The sequence below is a fragment of the Talpa europaea genome, assembly GCF_964194135.1.
Source record: "Talpa europaea genome assembly, chromosome: 1".
Classification (NCBI taxonomy): Eukaryota; Metazoa; Chordata; class Mammalia; order Eulipotyphla; family Talpidae; genus Talpa; species Talpa europaea.
In genome coordinates, this window is record NC_140073.1 from 105,687,442 (window position 1) to 105,708,711 (window position 21,270).

Genomic DNA, 21,270 nt, shown 5'->3' on the forward strand with positions numbered 1-21,270 from the left:
AGCCAATAAAGTGAACTTTTTATTCTCCCTTTACAATTCATACTTCCATCCATACTTTTAGTACTTCGTGATTTCTAAATTATGGAAAGCCCTATCACTTTTGGGTTGAACATAGAAAATTTCCAAAGTTAATTGTGATGTGTCTATATTAACAAATGCTACCTACATTAAAAAGTGAAGTTTTAAATATATGTATGGAGAAACCTTTTTTTTTTTTTAGTTTAACAGACATTTATTCCTTGAGTCAAACAACCTCTACACACAATGGAAATATATGGTTTAAGATTTTGAGTGGAATTTAGGTCTCAGTAAAGTTTTGAGCCTGCATGTTTTCTTGAAAATTGGGACTTTTAAGACATCTAAAGAGAAGCTGCAATTAGATTTTGAAAGTATTAAAACAGCAAAACCGGAATTGGTAGGGATTAGGAGAAACCTTAATCAGCAGTAGCAGTATACATTTTGGAACAAAATATACATATATATGTATAAAATACACATATATTAATATATATAATATATATTAAAGGTGTTGGTCAATTTTACCACAATACACTCTGATCTGTAGCAAATGTGAACCATCTTAACAAAATCACTTTTTCTAATCACAAACCACATGCAGATAGGAGCATCTAGTAGAAGACAAAAATATTCCAAAACCTTAAGATGATAACTCAAATTCTTTAACTTTAAGAGACATTAAAAAAATGTATACCTCGGTTGCTTTATTTCCCTCTTGAAGTTCTTTGAAATTCTGCTGATATTTTAGTTTAGTCTTCGCATTTTCAGTAGCTGTCTGCTTTTCTTCTTCGTAAGCCTTAGCAATTATGCCCAAGTATAAACTTGCCAAATAAAAGGCAAACCAAAAACTTATTATAACAAAAAATATCATGTAGGCCTTTCCAGAGGCATAAAGGATCTAAGGAGAGGTGTAAAAGGACAAAAGAGTGAAGCATTATTTACCTTTCTGTATTATATGATTTTAAATAAAATTTTGTTATGAAAACAATTTAGTTATAGGTGGAATGCATTTACAAGACAGTTTAAGTTCGGGTTCTACCTGGAGAAATAGCAAAGAGTTCTTCAACTTTTAGACATATATGTAAAGTCCAAAATATGGTACAAATCAATGGAAGTATGCAGTCATTTTATGAATTTAGGATTAGCATTTGATGTTTATGTCTTCATTAATAGAGAAAACATGAAAAGATAAACTTTTCATGTTCAATAAAGAAAGCAGGAGAGTATAAAGATGGAAAGTATATTTCAGTAAAATAATAAAATAAATGAAGCATAATCTAATGAGAAAATGAGTATTTGGAGATCACTGTCTTCAGGTCATTACTTCATGGACACATCACAGAAAGGTTAAAAATAAGTTCTATTCAAAACTCCGGGGAACAGGAATATTTCTACATGTGTCAGAACACCTGCTTTTGTGAAGAATTTATAGATAAATTACAGGGAAAGTTATAATAATTCATTTACATGAGTCATTTTTGGATAGAAAACCACAAAATTTTACATTCCCAAACTATCTTTTATTTCATAATTATTTCAAAAGATTGATCAGAAAATTTAAAGTTACAAAGTTACAAGAACACATCACAAATCCAAAATATAGTCACTGATTTATCCTTATTGATTAAAAGAATATGAACACAATTCAATTTTTTACTAAATAGCACTTAGAAATGCTCTTAGTTGATATCAAATGTATGTTATTACAAAGCAGGAGGATAGGGCAGTGACATTTGTGGTAAGTTTGGTGAGGGTTATCCAACAGCTCTGATACTAAGTGTCTTCAGACAAAAAGCAAAATACATATGTACTGACACTAGTATTCTTTCACAGATTAAATGAGATTTTATGTATAAGAGCTCAGCTTTGGGTAGTGTTAGCATATATGTATATATTTTTTGATATTTTGGTTCTCTTTTCTTCTGACTTTAAATTTGCCACATAATAATAAAATTAACTGTATTATATTTGACTATTATTTTAGAAGGGAGGAGCATAACACCATTTTTACACATGGGCAAATTCTCTGTTCTTACCTGGTGATAAAGTGCTTCAGGAAAATCCTGTGTCATTAATCGAAATAGGGCCAGTAAGGCCCAGCCAAAACTGTCAAAATTTGTGTAGCCACAATCAGGATTTGCACCAGCTTTCACACACACATATCCTTCAGGACACTGACTAAAGAAGATAAAGAAAAGAAAACTGCTTACTCTTAGGATATTTTCAGTTTATAGCCAAACCATAAATGTAGAATCTGCCCATGAATAATAAATAAAGGGCTCCCTTTTTTACAGGGAGTCTTTTCCCAATCAATTCCCAGCTAAAAAGCTGTGAGTGAGTGAGATTTTAAGTTGCTTATAAGTGAAGCATGTTAAGCTAAAAGAAAAAAGGGCAGTAGAAATGGTTTTTGTCAGCCCTTTGTTAAAGATATTGTTACTACCAAAAACTTCACTTTCAAAAAATGAATGTGTAACTGAAGGAAAATAACACTGGTAGAAATAAAACTACCGCAGTAGTTGAGGGTTTAATTTTCAAATGAACTCATCATAAACCCTTAGATACTGTTGTTTAAGGCTGAGAAAATATTTATCACATCAATAATTTATAAGCACTATTTGCATCTTTGGTAGAATGATCAGATTAAAAATTATTTCCATTCCCCACATGGAGTTTTCTTGCTTTTGTCTTCTGGACATTTAGATAGTGTAAAGTATTAAAGTACTGGTCCAACAAGTCATGTTTCCATCTATCTACACTCTTATGTAGTTAGCTCTCTTCCACCATTGTTCTGGCCTTGGCCATTGACTGATTTTAGATGTTAATGGTTAAACAAATGTAATGCAACAGATGATTAAAAAGCACTTGTATGCTGAGGTTTTCTAAAGTGCTGACACAGATTCTGAAGAAATAAATTACTGTTTTTGTCTTTCAGCACTAACTTCTGGCATAGTTTACCAAGCAGCAAATTATAACAGTTATTCGTGAAACCGTTCATGACTTTCTCTGCTGGCCTTGAGATATATCATTTTCATTTTAACTATTCATGACCAGCTTTCTTCAATTTATATGGGTTCTGATTATCTATGACCAGATATCTTCAAGATGAGTTTGGAATGTTCATAAGCAGGATTAATTGGAGTGGTATGGGATATTCACAATGGGATGTATTCACAATTTGGACTAAAGGATGGAATGGAAGCCTAGGAATAGCCAGGCAAAAAGAATAGGTCAAGAAAGAAAATTTCTAAATCACCCAAATGTAACTAAACCATGTAACTCAAATGCCTCTCACCCTTTGTGCCTTCTGTCAATCTGGGCCCCAGAGACTAAAAAAGAACTGAGCCTAGACATGACTATCAAGTCATTTCAGGTGAGGAAAGTAACATAGGAATTATGTACTTCTGCCACTGCTGAACATTCTATTTCTACTTCCCTATCTCTTCATCTACAATTAGAGGAAAGTAAGACATAAAAATTTGTCATGTCACTGAAAAATTATTTGTAAATAATGTTTTAAGAACAAAAAACATTTTATTAATGTAAACTATAGTCATATAAGATATACAGGTTATAAAGTACATGACATCAAAGCATATGTTTAATATTTCTTTCCTTCAAAGGTTTCTGGCCAAAGAAAAGATAATATTGTTTTTCTTGATAATTCCCACTAGCTTTGTGGTACACAGAAAATAGAGTATTAGATCCTTGTTTCAGTCTCAGATCTGCCAACTTGACCTTAAATAAATAATCTAATTAGTCTGTCAATTGCTTCTTTCTGTAAAGCTGAATTAATAGTATTCCATATCACACATTTCTTAGCATGGTCTTGATGATAAAATGAGATAAAATCATCAAATGAAAAACCATCATTAAAAGCAATAATAGCCATTCAATAAATATTACTGATTGCTGAAACTAACATGAACAGGCAAAAACATTAACATCACTTACCCAGCATCTGTTTCGTTGCCACAAAGAAGAGCAGATCTTTCTCCATCCAAATAATAAAAGTTTCCTGTTTCTGAAAAATATTACTGAAATTATTCTATATGTAATCGATAGGCTTATCTAGAGCTGCACAGAAGATGAACATCCCTCTCCATAGTGAGAAGGAACAAATAAATAACCTGGCCTTTTTTATCTAGGAGTTTTGCTCTCTTTTTATCTAACATCTGCTATAAGGCCAAAAGCTCTCTGGCAGTCTGCCTACTTCATTGTACCCAAAATGACAAAGATCAGAATAAAAACAAGAGAATCCTTTTCAAAATTAGAGTTTAGGATAATAAATATACCAAACAGCCAGCACCAGATCTCAAAGGATAAATTCCCAAGATGAGTTTGTTTGAAAGCTGAGAATGTTTTCTTTCAGGATTTTTTTCTGGAGGATATTTCTGAGCAGAAGACCAGATTTTTCCTCCCTTCCCTCCCTTCCTCCCCCCTCACTTCCATTTCTTTCCTTCCCTTCCCTCATTTTCCCTCCCTCCCTCCCTCCTTTCCACCTTTTCTTTTTATTAAGATTGATTTAAACACTGTATGTGATTCAGAGGTTTAAGATCACATCTCTTCAGATGCATGTTACCACACCACACCCACCACCAAGTCACTAACAGTCCTCCACTATAATACACTGGACCCCATTCACAGCCTGCCCTCCACCTCCCCCACCCCACTCTCCTAGCCTCAGTTCCACACTCAGACTTCTAAGGTTTGTTATTGGTTCTGACCCTTAATTTTGTTTCTACATATTTCATATATAAGTGAAATCATTCAGTATTTTTCTTCCTCCTTCTGACTTACTTTGCTTAGCTTTATCCCCTCCAGTTCTATCCATGTTGTCTCAAATGGCAAGAGGTTTTTTTTTTTATAACTGAGTAATATTCCATTATGTATTTATGCCACATTTTCCTAATCCAATTATCTGTCCTTGGGTACTTAACTTGGCTATTATAAATTGGACTGTAAGGAACATAGGCGAGTATGAATTTTTCTGAACTTTTGTTTCCCTTGAAAGAGGGGTTACTCATGTCTCCTCTTCAGGATTATGGTTAAGATATGTAATTAGGCACGTGAATTACTTATGTGTAAAAGCTAAGCAATACTTAGCAGTATTCCTATTAGCCTAAAATATTTTGATTATTTACCAAAATACAAATAAAAGCATTTAAAATAGGCAATAGTAATTGAAATCCAACAAGAATAGAAATTTCTATAATGTAGACCATTTTTTAAGTTTATATGGTCATCTCAAAATTTCTAATGAGTAAATCTATATTTATATTTAAAATAATTTTATTGAAAATAGTACGATAAGGATTCTACACTTATGAAATTATAAATAAGACATAGCCATTCTTTTAAAGGATAACCTTTGTAAATTTAGCAATTCCAAACTTAGGTTTCCCTGATTTAACTATGTGAAGACTGGAACTTTGTTATTCTAATGAAATGATTTAAATTTGGACCTCAGCATAGTTACAGGATTTACTTGAAGTTTATTCTGAAGTTGAATTTGTTCTGAAGTTGAGTGTTGAATATTGTTGTGATGTACACTCCACTGTTAAAAAAAAATCACTTTTATTTCTTTGACACAGATAGCAAGTGAGTCTTACCTCGAATATAATATGGATTTCCAGTTTTGTTGTAGGGGATTTCAGTTTCGTTTTGTTGGGGCCATCGCAAACATTTATGCTTTAGTTTGCCAATGAAGAATTCCATCCCAATTAGAGTAAATATACTCAGAGAAAAGAGAGTTAAGAGAATGACTCCAGTAAGTTTCTTCAAGCAATGGATAAGGATCCCTACATAAGACTTAAGACCTGAAAGATAAAGATTTGTTTTTTGACAAAATAACACAAAAAAGTAACACTAGTAAACCTCTTCCATGGCAAATACATGCTCCATCAATAGCTACATTTTATATCATCAAATTCATCATTATCTCAATGTAATAAAAATAAATAAAAACCCAAACTTAGAAGTTTCTGCATTATTGCTAATGTAGTACACCTGGCAATAATTCAGACATGATACTTTAAAATTATTATTATTATTTTTTTTTACTACATAGAGGACAGACTTTCTCGCTTGGTAACTGCTTTCTAATCACCACTGTTTACAAGCAAAAGGAAAGATATAGAGTTATAAATCAAAATTGTTTGCAAATGTTGAAACAAGAAAGTGTTCAAAATAGCAGTGGTCCATACTATTCTTTTGTTTACTTTTTAATATTTTAATCTTTGGAACTGATAGAATAAATTATGAAAAATTTTTATGATTAGTAATGAGAATAACATCCGACTGTGATACAGACATTTACTTTATAAGTATCAAATAAGACATATTCAATTCTGAAAGTGTAGAAAACAAGAAGAAACAAAACCCCCAAATGAGGTAATCACTCTTCATAGATGTAATTATTTTTCTTCCTTTCCTTTTCCTTCCTCTCACCTCTTTTTCCCTTGCTCTATTCTTTTTGCTGTCCATTTATATTTAGGATTCTAATAACTACTTCACTTAACAATGGATGAGTAGAACCTCTTTTGTGGCACAAAGGATTAGGCACAGCGCTGTGGAGCTGTGGAGCTGTCCACAGCCTCTGCAGCAGGAGTTCGATTCAATTCCCCGCTGGCCGGGGAACAACCCACATGGCGCAGCAGACCTCTCCTGACTCGCCAGCTGCTCTCCTCAGCAGTGTATTTCAGTCGATCTGCCTGCTCTGTTAATCCTCTCACTTCCCGTACCTCTGGCCCGTGCCCCAGTTCTTGTATGCATAAATAAATCTTTTATAAAAAAAAAAAAAAACAGTGGATGAGAATGCTAGCTGTTATGTTTAGTAAGTTATCACATTTCTTGTGTCCATTTTATTGTCTAAAATGAGGGTAATAACTCCTATTTCATATATTATTTGAGGGTGAACAAACAGGATAGAGTTTTAAAAAAAGTTATTCTTGTGACTAAAGAGATGTGATATACACATGAAATAAACGAGTATGTCAGTCATATTGAAATACAAATGTTGATAGTCTACTTTCATCATTTGGCATTATACTCTTTTTTTGTTTGTTTGTTTGTTTGTTTTGCTACAGGGAAGTCTTTTTTTAGTGTTACACTAGCAATAGAATTCCTCAGTCAAATTATATAATCATATTTAAATACTAGTACATAATGTTCAACATGTTTTTAAAAAATGTTGAACTAATGTATAAACCAAAGACAATAAATATATGGTCAAGCCTTCACTAATACTGGGGCATTAAAAATAATTGTTGCCAATTTATTAGGAGAAATATGAATCATATTACATTGATGTAATTTCTGTGATTATCATAATAAACTTTAAATAAACCTGAAAAATATATATTACATTGTTTACATTACATTAGCACTATCATGAATCTTCTGTATATTTTTCCATTGAAAAAATGTGTTCATATCATTGTGTTGTAATTATTTTTAAATAAGAATGAATGTATACATGTGTATAAAATCAAAACTTGTGGAGCTTTCCATTTTAGTAGTGACATTTTGCTTGATGGTAAAAAAAAATCATCATCAATCTTTACTGAATAAATTCATCAATAATATTCATTGTTACCTCCCATTCAGTGGTCTGAGTCATAGGTCAATTGAGTCATAGGCCTTTCTTTTTATTTTCAAATTTTCATTTTGCTTTATTTTAGGCATGTCTCTTGTGTAGTTCCATTTATTTCTGATTTAATGTTAAAGTCTCTACATCTTGACAGAAAAAATTAACCCAATTATATTTATTTTAATATGTTGGCTTGACTTTTGGAATTTTTTACCATTATTTTTACTTTAAATTCCATTTGTGATTTACTACGTGCCTTATTCTTCATAAATAAATTTTAATATTTTTCCTTCTATCACTTTAGATAAAATTCATCTATTTTGAGAACAGGTATCAAATTGAACTTCATATTTTGAAAAAACTTGTTTTCTGTATTAAAAATAAAACTACAGTAATCTTACCACACAAGAAAGAAAAAAAAAACTGTATTTACTTTCTCACATTTCTCTACTCCCATTTCTTGGCTTTTATTAATATAATTTAGGACTGGGCCTCCCAGGTGGCGCAGCATTTGAGCGCTGGGTTGTGAAGCTGCCCGCAGCCTCTGCAGCGCCAGTTCAATCCCCAGCTGTTTCCCCGCCACCGGAGGAGGGTCCCACATGGCGCGCAGACCTCTCCTGCCGCCCGCTGCTCCCTTCAGCAGTGTACTTCGGTCCTTCTGCCTGCTCTGCTCCCTGCTCTGGCTCTGGTAAATTCTCTCACCCTCCCGTGTTTCTGACTGTACCCAGTGCTTGTATAAATAATCAATCAATCAATCAATCAATCAATCAATCTTAAACAAAATTTTAAAAAAATATATAATTTAGGACTTTTGGCCTAGCTATATTGCTGAATTTTGCATTATCTTTAATGACTTATAGGGCAGGTAAAATTAAAATCTTTATAAAGGTTTGTCAGAAAATAAATTCACGCAAATAAAAGTAGAAGAGTTTTAAATGAATATCCCTCACTTAAAGGGGCAGCTGCTCCTTATGGGCAGTTCGTAGTTGCCATGCAGGAAGCAGGCAGATCTATGCTGACAATTCAACCAAATTAATTTAGATTTTAATGCCCGAATATATATTTTTATAATGTTGACATCTATTTCGATTTTTTTCTAAAGCACAAATAATGTGTGTAACCAGTTCAAAAGTGATCCACAGATGTTTGTACTGTAACTTCAGATTTATAATATTTGTATTCTGTTTTGCAACCCACTAAGAGCAGCAATTTGAATTCATTCTCTGTTGAAATAATTTCATAGTTCTTTGTGATTCCTTTTGGATCTTCCTATTGTTAAATATTTTATCTTTACTCCTTTTTTTTACCCCCAGCAGATAGTCAGGAAAGATATACATGTAAAATTTCTGAGCTCTTGCAGCCTTCTGTTGATTTCCCATATGAACGATAGACAGGTATAGAATTCTGCCTACACTCAGCTCTAGCTCTGAAACTTCACTGCCTACTCACATTTAATTTTATCAAGAGGTTTAAGGATGGACAATCTTTTCTTAGGCTTTTTTTCTTTGCTTTTTTTTTTTTGTTTGTAGGATTTTTATATTTCACTGTTCAGTATTCTATGATTACAAAATTTTGTAATATCTCTAAGTGTATCTTCTAAGGGAATTTTTTGGTTGTTGTCTAGTATCAGGTAAGCCCTTCCCATTTGTGACTAAATTCTTTCTTCAGTTAAGGGATTAAAAATATTTGTAGACTGCATTATGTATTTTTGGAACGATTTAGCTTTTACATTCATTCTCATCCTTTTTTTTGGATTGCCAGTTGTTCATTGGATGGACTTAATTTTCTCTCCTCCATTAATCCATATCAATTTGGATTCTACCACATTTATATAGAACTCTATAGTTTTTATTTAAACAAGTGGTTTTGTTTTATTATACTATAAAACCGTGAAGATAATGCTATAAACTACTATTTATATTACTATCAAATATTCACTAAGGTATTACGGTTTTTATCACATTTGTCTTCAAGGTATTTTTATTTGTCTTTTTTATCATCTCATATTCATCTCTGCTTAAGAGATTATAGGTTCTCTTCTATTGGGACTACAAACAGATGAATCTCATACTTGACTTTATTGCTTAAAACACATATTTTTAAAGAAAAAAATGATTTCATATTGTTAAATAATAGGTTTTTCTTATTGTATTACAAAACAATTTCAAACATACTCCTGGCATGCGCCTTGATTATTTTCTATCTTTTAAAAAGAGCTACATCTGTCAGCTGTGTACTCACAACTGTAGTGATTGTATTCTTGTACTAATTTGGTTTTACCTGATTTCTTCTATAATCCTCACCTCTGATCCTAAATGAAGATGCAGGTGATGCACTTTAATGCTATCACAATTTGTGGGTTACTCTCACTGCTGGTTTTATCACTGGAGTTGGCAAAGTTGTTTTGTTACAGATAATTTTAATTAAATAGATTTGCTGATACAGAGTTCATGAGCCACACAATCCACCCATTTAATGGATATAATTCAATGTTTTATTTTACCTTATAACCACAGAGTATGTATTCATCACCACAATACTAAGTATTTTCATTGTTTTGTCCAGACTAGACATAGGATATATGTGTCTGGCTTTCAAAATATCAGAATATTCTAGCAGACACAAGTTGCCTATAGATTTTTTTTTTGGTCTTACCACACTTTAATTTATTGATCTAACTATTTCATAATACTTCTGAATCACAATAGCCAAAAAAAAAAAATCCTCTCAGTGAATTTGTTCCTATTTGATTGCTTTTATGCAATTTGAACAACAAATTAGAAGGTATTGGTGGGCTTCTCTAACATAGCTTCAGGAGTAATAGTTATAAATTAGTCCTTAGCATCTTCCATCAGTCAGGTCAAAGCACTACTTTATTTGGCAGCACCTTCTTGAACTTGTCGTATATGGAATGCTCCCTAAACAAGCACTAAGAGCAAAGGGGAATTTGTCTTATTTTACATTAATTTGTTAATTTCCACTGGTTTCTTGATGCAATAAAAAGGCAATTAGATATCTGCCTAGACTGTTCTCTCCCTTAGAAGTTTAAGGGTAATTTAAAAGTTCTTAGTTAACTTGTACAAAGAAATAAATAAGAAAAACAATATTTTGATTTAGTCTCTACAGTTTGTTAACATAAGTATCGATAGTGCCTCAAACAAATAATAATTAGATGGTATATTTTGCCTTTCCTGGAATAAATAATAAATGTAAACATCATATCATTCTCTGATTTCAAAGATGAAACATTGCTCAATTTAATATTTCTGAAATGAGCATACAAAAGTACAGAAGGCAGAACTAACAAAAGGAACTGTCATTCCTTACCTTGGTTTAAAGGAATGATTTTCAAAATTCTCAAATTTCTTACAATTATGAATATATTGAGGAATTTTTGAGGTGAATATCTTCCTATAAGCCTGTGAAATTAAATTACAGTTATTTAGAAGTCATATTGAATCCATGCTACTTATTTTTGGCTTTAAACACTTTGAAATTTATTTTTAAAACCCTGTATCTTAATGTTTCCTATGCATTATTATTCCATTTTATAAATAGTTGTATTATTGACTGAAAGACAAAGTTGCTAAGTGCAAGGTAGTCAGGTAAATATTAATCCACAAACAAATTATGCAAGTATATAAAATTTTGATACTGTGAGTAGTCTTAATTTTATCTTCAATATTTTATACTATATTCATAATTATTCTATTATGTAATTTAAAAAAGATAGTTAAAAATAAGAACCATTTTTTTAAAAAATTAAGCTTCATTAAGTAATTTTCTGATGATATTGATAATTATGGTGATGATTTTGATGATGAGATGACAGTGATAATGATGATGATGGGGATAATGGTGACAGTGATGATGGCAGAAAGTGAGGTGTCCTGTAGTTAATCGTGTATCTTCTGTAGCCTGACTGCCTGTGTGGAAACCCAGGGTCCACTATTTACTAGTTGTGTGGCAACAAAAATTACTTAATCATTTTTGCCTCTCTCAAAAGTAAGGTAAGGATAATATTACTTTCTAATTCTGAATTTTTTGGTAAGGATTAAGTAAGTAATATATGTGTAAAGCACACGACTAGCACATGGCCCAATCCAAGGGAGTCCTTAAAAGTTAACTTTGTTAGTTAAGTGTAAGCTAACAGCAACAGAAAGAACGAACATGTTTGCATCAGAAATAATGGCAGTAATAGTAGTAGTAGTGATCATAATTTCATCTATTAGCTACTATTTTTTGATTGCTTATCACAACAGACACTGGTTCTATTCTTTATAGAGGTCATCGTAAAAAAATTGATCCATTACCTATAAATAGAATATTACTTTACATTATTTTTAATAGCAGTTTTATACCAGTGATTATTTTCTTAGCCATAAAACAGTCTGCTAAAGAGAAGCATTGAAAAAATAAATACAGGGCCTCCCTGGTGGCTCAGGGGGTTAAGTCTCAGCACTATAAGGCAATCCACAGACGATGCAGCATGAGTTTGATCCCAGGCCAGGAAGCTGACCCACTTGGCACAGCAGACCTCTCCTGTCTTGCCCACTGCTCCCCTCAGCAGTGTATTTCTGTCAATCCTGTTCTGCTCCCCACTATGTCTCTGGTGAATCCTCCCACCCCTGCACCTCTGGCCTATACCCCAGTTCTTGTATGCATAAATAAATCAATCTTTAAACACACACACACACACACACACACAAATCATTAGAATTTACTGTAACACTCTAAATAAACTGTGATTATGTGTGTGTGTTTGTTTGAAATATCTTATCTGTTATCTAGAATATTTACTGATCTTAAGCAATGTGATTAAATAAATTTTTGATTGGAGACACTGTGAGATATGCTAGAATCCTTTCCCAAATCTCCAGGGGATTTTCTGTTCACTGACAATTATCATTTAAAATGCAAACATTCAGTTTCTACTATTTTTGCTTCCTTTAGAACACAGATAGTTCCCCATTTCTCTTATTTTTATTGCATATTCCGAAAACTGTTTAGTTGGCACTGTCTGAGAGAACTCGTTATGACTATGGATTCATGAAATATTCTTTATTCACAGGATTTTTGTAAACAGATAACTTTTTCAACTTCAATGTTTATTTATAAAAAGCGTTTGCTAAGAAAAAATTAAGATGTTTGTATCCTAAAGAAATACTTACTCAAATAAGGTTACAAGGAAATCAAGCCAGTTCCATGGATCACCAAAGAAATAGAAAGATCCTACCCAGATGCCTCTTGCAATGAGTTTCACAAGTATTTCAAATATGTAAATTCCAAGTAAAGTAGTCCTGCAAAAAATTTTCATGAGGTTGAAAGTGAGAACACTACATTGGCAGCACTGAAATACTATGTCTATGAAAACTATCTAGCAGCCAACCAACCAACCAATAATCAAAAAGCATGTGTCCTTGAATCATAGGATAGTACTTAAGAGTTTCTAGGGTGGATACATCTTATGGTATTAACCATGAAATTTGACTAGCAGTTTTTTCAAAAAGTTCTAGTCCAGGTTTATAGTCTTTATGTGTATTTAGGTAAATGATGAAAATATTAAATATCAAATTTACTTCACACTGGAAATGATACAATAATTAATTTAATGAAAGTGAGTAAGAGAGAAAGACTTCACTTTATTACGTGCATATGCAAGGTCTTTCATGGTGAATTAGTATTATAGTTATCTTCCAAATCAGTATTATATTTACCTCCTTAAAACTAGTTTTAAGAACAGAGTTAAAGCTCGAGCATAATCATGAAGAAGGCCTGCTTCTTTAAAAACTTACTAGGTTTTATCATCACCCTATCCATGCAAGTCAAACTACTCAAGTCCTTCAGGACAAAAAAGAAAAAAGAAGGAAAGAAAATAATTTTCTTAAGGAATGGGAAGGAATAACTTTTAAATATGAATTAAGCTAAGTGAGGAATTGAAATAAATACAAGGCACTGAAAATGTTATATTAATCATTAGTAATTAATTTTAAAATAAAATCCCACTTGTATGATACCATAGACATAAACAAATATTTATATAATGTCAATCTAACATGTTGGGAAATAGAGGCATTTATTTATTTATATATTTATTTATTCATTTATTTGTTTGCTATTATTATTTTTAATTAAGTACCATTGTTCTACATCTTTTCTCATTTTTTGATGGTATAGATTTACTCCCCTTAGGTGTGGTCACCATAGTTAAGAGAGGCATTTAAAATCCAAGTAAGAGTAATAAAAGGGGGGGCCTCCCCGGTGGCGCAGCGGTTGAGTGCTGGGTTGCGAAGCTGCCCGCAGCCTCTGCAGTGCCGGTTCGATCCCTGGCTGCTCCCTGGCCACCAAAGGAGGGTCCCACATGGCGCGCAGACCTCTCCTGCCGCCCGCTGCTCCCCTCAGCAGTGTACCTCGGTCCTTCTGCCTGCTCTGCTCCCCGCTCTGTCTCTGGTGAATTCTCTCACCCTCCCGCGCTTCTGACTGTACCCAGTGCTTGTATAAATAAATAAATAAATCTTTAAAAAAAAATAAATATTAAAAAAAAAGAGTAATAAAAGGGCAAGAAAAAACATTAAAATTGAGGAACTGATATATTTGTTTTCATTTGGAAAATTCATTAAGTTATTGTGTATAATTATTGTGTATGTGTATAGCTATTACACATGTACAATGAATATTACCTATAAAATTAAATATTAAATTGTACAATGGTATAATATATAGCATATAATGTACTATTATAGAATATGTTAAATATAAAATTAATTATGAGTATGTATAAAAATTATATAACTTACTGTAATGCATGAGCCCATTCTGGCAAGTTAGTCATGGACATAAATATGCAATCAATCAGGACACTAATTAAAATTAACAGTTGGAAAAAAGTAGGTCATAGTAAAGGAATATTAAGTAATAAATGATATTAGAAATCTTTCTATGATCTGTTTATATGTATATGCATATGAGATAAAAGCTTCTAAAATGTCAAAATATACATTCTTTATATCAAAAAGCAATAAGGATTAAGATTTGTTAATATTTACTACTGACATGTGTATTAGAAAATATATTTTAAATGTATTTTCAAATGTGAAACATTTAGAGCAGCTATAATCCAGATTTCAATATGACCTAAAATGATACATCAATTCAAAAGTGAAAAAGACTGTCATAGTATTTTAATATAATAGTTATATTTTATATTAGTGTAGTTTAAAGCCAATAGAAAAGGATATGGATGGACCAAAATCTTAATAGTTGTTCCTCTAATTGAGCTGAAAGGAGACAATGTGCACCAGGTGGCATCAAATCTGAAGATTGTTCTCTTTTTATTTAAGACCATGAAAATCTGCAAGAAAGGGAAAAATCAAGAGAAATTAGGACTAAGAAACGTAATCTCATCAATTTTACAATTTATTGCTAACGACCATTTCAATTATGAATTCTAACAGTTACACTTTTCTTATAGTTCATGTTCTTTTAGAGACTGAATTAAATGGAAAGGGATTTTTTAAAAGAAATATTTATATTGATATTTAGGCAAATTGACCACTCTTTTTTTTGCCAGTGTTCTATCAAAGAAAGATACTTGCTATGAAAATTCTCCTGCAGAACAAATGTAATAGGAACAAAGCTTCACCCTGATCAGCATGGGAGTTTTGAAATGTTATGTTTCTGACCTGGGCCAGTTCACCCCTTCTTAAGCAACCTAGTGGTCCCCTGCTCCAAGGAGGTCACCATATTGATGCCGAACTTAGTGTGGACACCCAGTTGGCATAGTGCACAACAGCCCAGTACTCCTGGGCTCAAGCTACACCTCTGTTTCAGCTTCCCAACTAGGTAGGCTCATGGAGATGCATTTCAATATACCAAAATTCAATGCATGTTAAAAAAGTTTATTTTGTTTCAAGGCAAAATAAAGTGTGGGATTGCAATTAAAAACAACACAAAGCACTGAAATTTTACATTAATCATTTGTAATTTTTTATGGTTTAAAACCCATAGATATGTTATTGACAAGAACATATTAAAAAAAGAAAATTATTTCATGTAAAACTGGTATGTTGGGACACAGAAGCATTAAAATAAAAACCAAAACTCAGAAATATCCTAAAAATGAGTCTTATATATGTATGTGTATAATACATGTATGTTTGTATATCTATAATAAATGAGTGTTTATGTATCTCTGTGTGTATACACATTCATATATGCACCTTTATTATATATACACATCCATTTGAAATTCACTTATCATGTGTGCATAAGTTTATATAGATTATAACAAAATAGTATGTAATATATTGAATATAACACAATGTGATACAATATGGTATATGCTAATATACAGAATATAATCTATTATATACTATAGTATCATATAATTAGATTCAGGTATATAAGTGACTATGGTATTTATATTTGTGCATCTATACAAACATATTAGTGAATACATATATATTCATCAATATTTTATGTTCTAAATGGAACTCAAACTATGCTATCATTTTTTTCAATATAATACTTATCCAACATATAATCTGCTCATATTTGAGCCTGTATTGTATCTATTTTCCCACTTCCTATTTAAACTGCAAATAAAATTAAAAGGATCAAAAAAATTCTAAAATGTGTTTTGTGTGAATTTTTCAGAAAACCTCAAACTTCACACAAGATATATTTGCAAGATGATGAGGCTACATGTCATCATGAAGGAATGAGTAATTCCAGATATAATAACTTTCCAGTTAATGAGTAAGTATTGAAATTATTTAATTTTAGAATTATTTGTATGCAATCTTTATCATAATAGACTCAATATAATTCAAATTTTAATAATTTGATTATCATTAATAAGTCTTTTATACTACATTATGCTTGTATAATGGATTTGTTTTATTTTTCAAAATCATTAGTTTCATTTTCAATAACAACTTTAGATTTGCCTACCACATCAGTTTACAGAACTCAGTATTCAGTGTACAGTATTCTGAACTCTGTTATACTAAAGTTACCTCTAAGGTTACTATGTCTATCAAGTGTTATGACTTAAGCATAGCAAAAACTGGAAGCAGAACACAGCTGAGATTGAAGCTACATTTACACTAAAATGTTCTCAAGAATTTACAGGTGTATTATAAGTAATGTTATATAATACCCAGGGAGGTTACCAGAAATACTAGAGTCTCTCTGTTGATATATACATTTACACTGCAAAATGCCAAAACTCTTCTACAAAGCATTCAAAAGAGTTCTGTGGTTAACAAAATGATCACTTTGACTTCCATCCAGAGACACTGATTCAATTCCATTTCACCCATTTGGAAATATCAATAATGTTCTACAAAAGTATCAAATTACATTTGTCCACCATTAGCTAATCTTCATCTTCCCAATATATATTTTTTATAGTTACTTAATTTTTTTTTTTTGGTCAATAGTGTTGTAGAGCAACCCCAATACAAAACGGGGTGCCTGACTGTGGCTCCTCACCCGCGCGCTTAAAAGGACTTATCAATGCTCTACTGCAGGCACACGTGAAAGGTTAATAAAAGGTTTATTTACAAGGGAAGGGGAAATGAGGAAATATACAGTTCAGGGAGAAAAATGGGAGACAAAGTTTTAAATGAGTCCTACCCGATCCACCAATCTGGAATCCCAAAATGGCACTCTGAGAGCTGGCTGCAAGCCAGGAGCCTTGAAGCCAGGAGGCGAGCAATAGCGAGCCACCCCAAGGCCCATGTGTTTGGTTTTTATATCCAACCTGGCTGCCCAACTCCACCCTCAGGTCCCAGCCACCTTCCCTTTGGTGGTGACGGGATTTGTCTTTCCCAATGTCTTGACGGCTTTAGTCTGGAGTGGGGGTGGGGTCCACAAAGCCTGTATGGGATTAGCTCAGGACATCATTTCCCCCTAACAGTAGCACCAATATTCTTCATCAGCATTTCAATCTACAGATCCTCTGTTTCTTCTCAGCTTTGTTACATTTCTGTTTTTTTTTCAAGACATTTCTATAATCCAGGACTTGAGATTTCTGAACTGGGCTATTCTCTCTTATTTCATTTTCTGATATGATTTCTTCCATGTACAAATAATTTAGAAATCTACAGAATAATCTCACTTAAACACTGCATTTATCACACTAGTCTTTTGGCTCCTACATTGACTCCATGTTGAGTTCTCCATTATCTCATCTTATTTCCCACATCTTACCACACAGCTATAGGGTTCTAACTTTACCATCACCCAATATTTTCCCTATTCCAGAATTAATCAGTCTTGTCCATTCATAGATCTTGCCATTGCCATTTTAAAATTTGAAGGTTCACCAAGCAATAATTTAATTTCTCTTTCCTTAATGAAAACGCTTCCAACATTTTCAGTCTACAAAGATCTGTCTTTTCTGAGCATAATTATTCTTATCTTTGTTGTATTGTGCTTGTTCTTGGATTGTTCAAATATTTAGTAGGTTTCTGAAGTTATTCTGGGGATACGATAGGATGTGAATGTATGAATAAATAAAAATGATAAATAAAATATAGGTTGGCTTTATTCTAACTAATGAGTAAGCTTATCAAGAGCAACTTTTGAAATTGTTGTACCTATTATAGAAATTTCATTGTTATTTTTAAATCAATAACTTTAAACAACCAACATGTTCCCACCCACCAACAAAAATTTCAGTAAGTTGTTACAGTATAGCCTAATCCCAAACAAACTAATCTATCAGTTTTGATGAAAATTTCAAACATGTGTGAAATTTCTGACCCAGTTTTCTACATGATAAAATTACCTCAATATTTATTATTTATTCCCTTTTCCATACTATTTCAATTATATTTTTGTAATTGTAGAAAATAAAAGTGTAGGCACAGTCAGTTCAACTAAGTCTTACCTTTTTATTCTTGTAGTATGGGTCCACATCTTCCAAGGGCTCTGATACCATTCCTTGAGGAAGATTTCCATAAACAAATGGAAGCTCTTTTCCAACTTCCAAGTCAATATTTGGCTTTAAATCTTCTTCATGGTCCTCATTGTGTTTTTTAGCAATACACTGCTTAATAAGTTCAAGAGACTCTCTGGTAAAAGGCACAAGGACCTTAGGTTCTGGAGAAGCCATTTCCAATTTTGTACCTGCAAGAAATGCATTTTCTTCAGTTCTATACAAAATGTGGTAAATAAGGAAAAACTGCAAATTAAAACATTAGGATATGAATAAAAGAACAATAACTGAAAACATTCATCCAAAGAACATTCATGAAATTTAAGTTGTTAAGCTACATTTTGTTATACTTAACAGTAGGCTTAATTTGTAAAATCATGAAGTAGCTCATTTTGCTTCATTTATTCACCTAGTCAATCCTTTTTCTATATCTGAAATATATCTTTCATTTTCCTCTTATAATGAAATATTTTAAAACCATTGGAGACTTTTTAGGCCAAATTTGATAATTTCACACTTAGACTTTTGTTCAAAAACAGTCTGTTGTCACTGGATCCCATTCTTATGTAGCTTTTCTTACAGCTCAATTACTTCCCCTGATTCAATTCTTCTTTTAAAATATTTAATAATTTTGAAAATTATGTATCTTACATGGAGTTTCTTGAATATATGTCAAATAGCTTCTTACTGACTCCTGCCTATTTGCTAGTATAAACATATAAAGCAGATAAAATGATGGACTTTGGAAATAGATCTACACTCAAATCTTAAATTCTGTTTATAGTGTTCTGAGAAGTCTCAAATTAGTTAATATTGCTAAACCTGTTGGTCATAAAATTGAGATTCCCCTTTGGGTTCAGTAGTATTGGTATAAATATCTACTCCAGTGACTGAAAAATAATAAGTAGGAAGTAAACATGAATTTTTAATTGTGATAACATTTGTATGTCTTCAATATATAAGTCAAATTGAATAGCATAAACATAGTAGAAATATATGTAAAATTTTGAAATTTCAACAAAGTCAACCCACCTACACAAGTACAGTAGAAGAGGGATATGTTTTTGTAGCAGAGAAAGCTGCCAAAGGCTTTACTTAATAGTTATTGCCATGTAAGTCAATACTGATTTGTATCTGCCATGGAAGCTAATATAACTTTTGTGTATTGAAGGAAGATGGAGGAGGTAGTCCTTCTCTATTCTGCTTTAATCCATTATCACACATAGAAGGTATGTATGTAGACTGGAGGGTCTTCAAAAAGGATCACAATGATGATTAGACTCATGTAAAATAATCAATGATGGGCGAGAAAAGGAATCGATCTATCAATTGAAACATAAAACACCCGGTAGAATATTATTGTTTCCAAGTATCTGAATGATTCTCTTGAAGAGGAGAAATTAAACTTATATTTTTAAAAATTATAAACTAGGATCAATGAGTTGAAATCAGAACATATTTGGCTCAAGATAATAAAGCACTTTCTAAATAGGTATTGATAAGTGGAACAGGTTCATTTGGACAATCATCCTTCCCTGTTGCTAGCAATCAGGAAGCTTGGACTTGTTGACTGTTGTGAAGAATGATTTAATTGGAACCAAACATTGAATGGCTGCAAACTACGATTTTGAACTTTCCAATCTAAATCTTTGGACTGAAATTTCATGGAATATCACATGACCTAAAAAAAGCCTGGGCTAAATATTAACTAAACTAAACCTATGACTCATTGAATTAACAAAACCAAGTGTATTTTTACATTTATCTTTTCAGATTACAATAAAAGTACTTCTTACATTTTCTTTTTAAGGGAATCATTCTAACTGCCAATAAGCACTATTAAACACATGTGAGTGAAGAATAAAAGAACGTTGGTGAAGGATAGAATTAGGCCTTGAGTGGTAAGCTTAATGTAGTATATACAGATGTTGATTTTTAATGCTACATATCCAACACTTAGATGTTATAATGTCCTTCAATAAAACCCATGAAAAAAGTTTAGAAAGAAAAATACTGTCCTTAGAAGTAGATAAAAGGGAGGTTGCAAACTTGCTGCAAAGAAGCTGCCATTAATGAGAATATTTTTGGACACCTTCCATTGAAACCTCAAAATTCTATTTACCTGCCCAGCTGATTGCATAGTCCAAATATAATCTTCCGGTTCTTCTTTTTCTGTTGTCACTTCATAGCACAGTAACTTTTGATTCTTCATTCTGCTACCTACTAATTATGAGACCCCCAATAACTTTGTCTGATCTATACTTTCCTTAAATGTAAACTTTAGAAATCCCCCAGGGATATCACGTGCTATAAAACAGACCACACACAGAAAACTTAGACCACAGTACTGACTTTGTCAGTGTTAATTCTCTCTCCCAACTTCACTGGTTATCCCAGAAGACTTCCTTAGTGATGATGTTGATATTGAATGAAACTACTTTGTGTTGTTGACTAGGTGAATGAACAGATAGTGGGCATTATCTTCTATATTATGACAAAGGAGTGCAAACATTCATCAAATGGAACTGGCTGACATCCAAATACTAGATGGCTGAGTGAAGATTGTAAATTATTAATCATTAAATCATAATTCAGTAAAAGCATTTCTCTGGGGAATTTATAAAAAAGGTTCAGGTAGTGTGCTTTCCAGTGAGTGATCTTAATACAGTGTAAAAACATGAAAAAATACAGAAAGATTAATAGTTAATCTGTCCATTAG

The 21,270-nt window shown here is 32.2% G+C and overlaps 1 protein-coding gene across 1 annotated transcript in view; it reads right to left on the reverse strand.

Annotated features, from left to right (window-relative positions):
* SCN7A (sodium voltage-gated channel alpha subunit 7) overlaps nt 1-18,731 on the reverse strand; it is a gene marked incomplete at its 3' end in the record, with an annotated part of 61,004 nt that extends 42,273 nt beyond the window's left edge. Inside the window, exons 1-9 of the mRNA XM_084257944.1 lie at nt 18,504-18,731; nt 14,845-14,957; nt 14,404-14,493; nt 12,778-12,906; nt 10,934-11,025; nt 5,628-5,834; nt 3,970-4,039; nt 2,055-2,196; nt 713-916 (exon numbers count right to left, since the gene is read on the reverse strand). Coding sequence (XP_084114070.1) covers nt 713-916; nt 2,055-2,196; nt 3,970-4,039; nt 5,628-5,834; nt 10,934-11,025; nt 12,778-12,906; nt 14,404-14,493; nt 14,845-14,957; nt 18,504-18,728 — 1,272 coding nt within the window. The 5' untranslated portion in view covers nt 18,729-18,731. The remainder of the gene's footprint in view (nt 1-712; nt 917-2,054; nt 2,197-3,969; nt 4,040-5,627; nt 5,835-10,933; nt 11,026-12,777; nt 12,907-14,403; nt 14,494-14,844; nt 14,958-18,503) is intronic.
* Between the last annotated feature and the right edge of the window lie 2,539 nt (nt 18,732-21,270).